We start from the raw sequence: 6,648 nt of genomic DNA on the forward strand, positions 1-6,648 counted from the left end.
AATAATTGGCTGAGGATTTTCTTCTGATACAGGTCTTTATAACCATAGTTGTATAGCAAATGCAAATGTGAAAATAAAATCATGCTTCACCCTGGTGCTGGGATGCTGAATACAGATAGTTATGCTTCCACACGCATGCTGTATTTCAGTATCTCTTCATAGCTGTTCAATTTAAAACCGGCTAATGCACAGAAGATGAACAATTTTTGAGAGTTTGAGTCTGAAAAATAAAAAGCCATCAGTTCAGCTACAGGAATTCTGTAAGACTTCTAATACAGTTCCGTAAAATTGCTAATTTAAAATCAATGATAAATACTATTCTGAGAAGTTAAAGAAGGGAAACAAATCTCTGCTAGCCCATCTGCTTTCCTATAGCTGCGGGCAGCTCGTGCTGCATCTGAATCTACTGTGCCGTGCGATGTTTCAGAGAGACTCAGAATCAGCAGCCCCTCGACTTTCTGCGGCTCCCGAGCCCCATTGGCTGGAAGGCAAAGCAGAGGCGGAGAGTGCCCCGAATATTTTTCTCCTCCACACACCATAAAACAGGCAGCCGGCATGCACTGCCTGACAGCGAGACCGGTACTTGCAGTTTGAAATTAGTTTCTGCTCTGCAGCAGTCACTTGGGCATTTCATGTTTGCCTCTCTTGATGGACGGGAACAAAAAAGCCTTGCAGCATACCAGTGAACTGAACCGGAGCTGACCATAGGGGAGAATTTGATGCAAACTTACAGACTGTTGGGACCCTGTGACATAGATCACCGAGGTAAACGTGTTGATGATCAGAAACTGCATCTATGAGAGAGTAAACCAGCATTGCTGAGTTTGAAACCGTATTTTGTAACAGCAGTCAACGTGTTCTGAACTGTTGCCTGCCTCGGTGCTGGCTTATTTTTCTTTTTTTTCCAAGCTGAAAAGCCAGAGAAGGTTTTCAAAGGAATGCAAAAGCAACAGGAGTTTTAAAAGCAGGAAGCTGAAAGGGGCTCTCCATAAGATGAATTTCACCCAGCACCGTGGGACCCTCCAGCCTCTCCATTTCTGGAACCACAGCTATGGACTGCACGGAGGTGCCAGCGAGCCCAACGCGAAGGGCCACTCCTCGGGAGGCTGCTACGAGCAACTCTTTGTATCCCCTGAAGTGTTTGTGACTCTGGGCATCATCAGCTTGCTGGAGAATGTCTTGGTCATTGTGGCAATAGCCAAGAACAAGAACCTCCATTCTCCCATGTACTTCTTCATCTGTAGCTTGGCAGTGGCTGACATGCTAGTGAGCGTATCTAATGGATCAGAAACTATTGTCATCACGCTGCTAAACAATACAGACACAGACGCACAGAGCTTTACCATAAACATTGACAATGTCATTGACTCAGTGATTTGCAGTTCCTTGCTTGCATCAATTTGCAGTCTCCTCTCAATAGCAGTGGACAGGTACTTTACTATCTTTTATGCCCTCCAGTACCATAATATCATGACGGCGAAGCGCGTAGGGGTCATCATCACATGCATCTGGGCTGCCTGCACAGTCTCAGGCATTTTGTTCATCATTTACTCTGACAGCAGTGTTGTCATCATCTGCCTTATTAGCATGTTCTTCACTATGCTTATTCTCATGGCATCCCTCTATGTCCACATGTTCATGATGGCTCGGATGCATATCAAAAAGATTGCTGTTCTTCCAGGGAGTGGCCCTATTCGCCAAGGGGCCAACATGAAAGGGGCCATCACTCTCACCATCCTGATTGGAGTTTTTGTTGTGTGCTGGGCTCCATTTTTCCTGCACCTGATTTTCTACATCTCCTGCCCCTACAACCCTTACTGTGTGTGTTTCATGTCCCACTTTAACTTCTACCTCATCCTCATCATGTGCAATTCCATCATCGATCCACTTATCTATGCATTCCGGAGTCAGGAGCTCAGGAAAACATTCAAGGAGATTATATGCTGCTGTAGCCTGCGAGGGCTTTGTGATTTGCCTGGCAAATATTAAACGGAGTGGATACGTTACTGTGTACACACCATGCAGCACAGACTTCCAAGCCTTCAGATCCTCTTTCTCAGCAGAATTTTGTTTAAACCTTTACGAGTGAGCACCTCTTTCTGTCTCCTTTGATCCTTTTATCCCGTTCAAATGTAATTCATATTCCTGTATAATGTTTGTGATATCTACAGTTTGTAATTTATTTGGCTGGAGAGAAGTAGCACTTCATACCAGTTTGTAAGTAAGCAAATAAATGTAATGATGAATGTGAAATGCTAACAAACATGAGCACCTGTATGTTCCAACTGCTGGCAAAATAAATAACTTGCCTGACTTACAGTACATAGTGGCTGATACTGTTGCTTATTGTGATTAAGTAATTATAACTATCCATTACCTTATATACAGCTTAAAATAAAGCACATGCTTCTCTATTAGTAGATTAGAGGTTCTCTGGAATTAGAAAGCAGATTTTTCATAAAGGTTGCTGTAACCAATGAGTTGTATTCATTCATTCTGAACTCTCTTCCTCCTACTACACAAGCAGCAATTCTGTTCTTTGTTACAGTTATTGCCTACAGCAACAAGATTTTTCTGCTACGCAGACAATCACGTTTGGGTTTGTGGTTGGTTTTTTTTTTTTAATTTTTCCAAGTTGATGATTGCTGTATGTCTGAGAGTACCTTTTTACAAAGTTGAAATTGCTCCCTGGGGCATCAGTTAGCCCTGGATGTATTTGCTAGACTGGTATCCAGGTAGACTAGCACCTTCTCTTCAGCCATGAAGCAAGTACAGTATCAACATTGACAGTGCCAGCACCAAGTAAAGATTCACTGAGAGATTTATCTAATGAAGACAAAGAGGGAGCTTCAGTTTGAACATTCAGTCCTTCCTTGCTCTGAGGTGCTGTGGGGAACAAGGACTCTGTGCGTCAAAAGAAAATACATCTTTGTTAGAAACGAGCTTCCCTCTATTCTCAAGTGTGGTGTTAGCAGGTGGGATCCACTGCCAGGATCCTTACAGAGGAGTCAAAGCACGTGTTAGTTCGGTCTCAGCACCTCAGACCATGCTGTGGAGCACATGAGCTTTGGAAGGAACGCTGGCCGACGAGCCCTGTACACCCATGCTCTGTATCTGGCAGCCCTGTGTGTTACTGCTGCTTGAAGTCAGTTCACCTTTTCAGGCACCTAACTGATGTGTTCTCAGTTTCAAGCTAAAATGCCACTCTCTCTCCACAGACTGTAACAGGGACCTCAGGTCCCTGATTTTAGCAGTTTTGGAGGTGATTGAAATATAAATGTGAGTACACAGGATTCCATGAAGATGTCCCTTAACACCTCAACAGTATCAGCTGATCTTTCAGCTGTGGGTAACTTTTCAGGATATTGTAAAACTGTGACAACATTTGGTCCTCTGTCAAAGAACATGAAGAATTTAAGGTGGGTCCCAGTATCTTTAACTTCAGTATACTTACAGGGAGAATAAGTCATTTGACTTTATGCATCAAAGTCCCTTGGTAGGCCAGCAGCAGAGAAATCAGTTCTGCTACACCCTACTCTTGCACTTGGGCCACTCCATCCACTACACTGCTTGAAACACCCCTGTTACCTTCTCTCAGCTTTAGTAAATTATATTGCCACATAACAATAGTTGCAGTGTGGAAAATATTGAAATATATCTACTACATTAACTCTACTTATTTTCTTTTGGAGGAAACTATAAACATTTCAATAATACATCCCTACCTGGTTCCAGTAGGTAGAGAATAAAAAATGTCAAAGAAGGAGGAGTAAAGCTCAAGGGGAGAAAAAAAAAGAATGTATTTAAATTAATAGTCTACCAAAAAATCCAATGGACTCTATTAAAGGCCTTCCTCTCTCCCACAAGAAATGATGCTAGCTATGCAAAAATGCTCTGGCAATAATGCAAAAAATTGCTAGTGCCAGTTTGAACAAGGCACAAATCTCACTTGATCTTTGTTTTGCCTCGCTTTCTTTAGCTATTTTGGGCCTGTAAATTATGATAGTGGGATCCAGATATTCCCTTTGTAGTCCATGGATGCAGAGAGGGTCTGATGGAAAGTGGCACAAGAGCAAGATACTACCTTAGGTGTTCTGAACATTATGTTGAAAGTCCCTCTTTCTCCCATTAAGGCTGTACGAGGACCAGACACCTAATTTAAACACATCTGAATTCTGAAGAGGCTGTGCTTCTGTAAATTACTTCCCGAACTCCCAGTTGATTCTTAAAACTAACAGTCTTACTTTTTTTTTTTTTGTAACCCAAGTGAAACAGAAATAACAATTAATTTGTATTGATGGTTTTCCTGTAGTTTCCAAAATCAGTGTGTATCTTTTGCACTTATTTGGACTAAGACTAGTCAATACAGTTGTGACCCCATTAAGCTCTTTTTTTAATTTAGAAATCTAATTTTTAAAACTATCTTATTCCAGAGTTTTAGCAAGTCTGAGCCTGTTTAGCAGCTCTCTGTGTTTATTTTATAAAGCTAAGTGTATATACATACCTTTTTAAATGGAGTTCTTAATTAAATAGGACTTTTTCATTTCATGGTATTATCTTTTAGAGTGTAATTTATTGAAATTGCTGGCAAACCTCCTACATAGATAATTATCCTATTCCCAGATACTCTGTTCCTTCCAAATAGCTGAATCAGTTTCTGTTTCCCTATAGCTCTGGCATTTTTCCAGCCGAGATACATAGAAATTAGTGTTGTGAAAAAATAAGTAAGTTCATCTAGCTTGCTGGAGAGTGGGGATGGTGAAGGATTATTTTCCACACTCGATTTGCTGGAGCTTTGTTCTTCTATTTGAAAATCTTCTAAGAAAATGAGATTTCTTTCTTTAAATATCTGGGACCCTAATCACTTTAGCATTTAGCATTTTAGTCATGTTATGTAACCATGGCACGTTCCTCTGTGGCAAGGAAATGGTTTTGCCTCCACTTTACAGTTGTAAGGATTTACATTTTCACTTCTGCTGGCGAAAACAGGCTAATGGATTTGCTCAGCCTCCTAGAAGTCAGTCTTTGCTTAAACTGGGAATTGATGGTAATGTTCTCCACCCTTTCCCAATAACTGGCTGCAATATAACACACAAAACTTTTGAAGCAAATGTCTTTCTTCAGGAGGGGCATTTCTTTAGCTTTGAAGTAGTTTTTGAACAAAACAAAGGACTCCAAAAAACAGTTAAGAGGCTGTAGTTGGTCTCAGTGGAGTGGATTTTGAATGATCGAAGATCCCCTTTACAACTGAAAGATGCTGCCATCTGGAAGCAAGGAGAAATGAACTGACGGACTCACATGTTATTGAATGTGCAGCAGCAACGGTGCCTTCAGTTATGCCTCTAATAGATGTGCAGAGTACACGTTATTGATGTAATTCTAGGATGACTTTGTTACTGTTAAACTGATCCTATTACACAACATGGTCACTGGGGGCTCCTTCATTCTGAAGCTGAATTCTGGTGAAGAAGAACTTTGGCCCTGATGTTATTTATAATATACTTATAGGCTTGAATAAAAATTGCAGTCTCAATCCCACTGGAAGGAGCTTTCAAAAAATGTACCTTTAGGGATGAAAACTTCATTGCTGCTCCAGAAATTACTTCATATTTTAAACTAATATTCTGATCCCTTCAATCATATCTCAAGTATCCTAGGGTTTTCTCTTTGGATGAAATACTTCTCTCACATATTAAAAAAAGGAGACTTCACACGTCATAGGAACTGTCTACTGCTACTACAGATACTGTCATGTAAGCCAGGTCATACATTGATCCTGCTTGCCTTTTTTTGTTTCAAATGGTTCTGTTGTCCTAGCCATTTCTCATATTTTTGCCCATTCTGTTCATAGAAGAAATTTTCAGATTTGTGGATTAAAAATCACCCCATTCGAGTTTGTAATGTAAATGTATTCATCAATTCTGCTTTTACCCATTTGTTCCCTTGAAAACTTTGTTCATTTGTTTCAGTTGTTCCCCTTCACACTTGGTGTATTTCCGTATTTGTCTATTTCACAGAATCACAGAATCACTAAGGTTGGAAAGGACCTTCAAGATCATCAAGTCCAACCATTAACCCAACACCACCATGCCTACTAAACCATGTCCTGAAGTGCCACATCCACACATTTTTTGAATACTTCCAGTGATGGTGACTCCACCACCTCCCTGGGCAGCCTGTTCCAGTGCTTGACCACTCTCTTCATAAAGAAATTTCTGGACCGCCATCAGTCTGAGCCCTCCGAGTCATCTCCTGCCTGTGTGGTGGGTTTTGCCTCTGGCCAACAACAAACCCCCCATCCAGCTGCTTGCTTGCTCCCCACCTCTGTGGGATGAGGGGAAAAAACAGGAATGAGAAAGCATGCAGGTCTCAACAAAGACAGGGGTATCACTTACCAACTACCATCACAGGTGAAACTGATGTGATTTGGGGATAAGGAACTTAATTTATGGCCAATTAAAATAAATATTTACTTATCGATTCAACTAGTGGGAAACAAAAAGACAAACACTAAAATAACAACTTTCCCCCACATCGCTTCTCCCCAGCTTCAACTTCATTTTCATCCTGGACTTTTCTATGTCCTCCCCCCAAGCGGCTCAGGGGATGGGGAACGCGGGGGCTGCGGTCAGTCCATAGCAGCTCCTC

General features: G+C 41.3%; 1 protein-coding gene across 1 annotated transcript; it reads left to right on the top strand.

Annotated features, from left to right (window-relative positions):
* The first annotated feature begins 606 nt into the window (after positions 1–606).
* Positions 607–1,989, top strand: MC4R (melanocortin 4 receptor). Its single transcript, XM_010287284.1, has one exon. The coding sequence runs from the start codon at positions 994–996 to the stop codon at positions 1,987–1,989; it is 996 nt and encodes a 331-aa protein (XP_010285586.1). The 5' UTR covers positions 607–993.
* The last annotated feature ends 4,659 nt before the right edge of the window (positions 1,990–6,648 follow it).

The sequence above is a fragment of the Phaethon lepturus genome, unplaced genomic scaffold, assembly GCF_000687285.1.
Source record: "Phaethon lepturus isolate BGI_N335 unplaced genomic scaffold, ASM68728v1 scaffold140, whole genome shotgun sequence".
In the NCBI taxonomy this organism is placed as follows: domain Eukaryota; kingdom Metazoa; phylum Chordata; class Aves; order Phaethontiformes; family Phaethontidae; genus Phaethon; species Phaethon lepturus.

Coding starts and splice junctions, on each gene's coding strand:
- MC4R (XM_010287284.1), top strand. CDS start 994: ATGAATTTCACCCAGCACCGTGGGACCCTCCAGCCTCTCCATTTCTGG.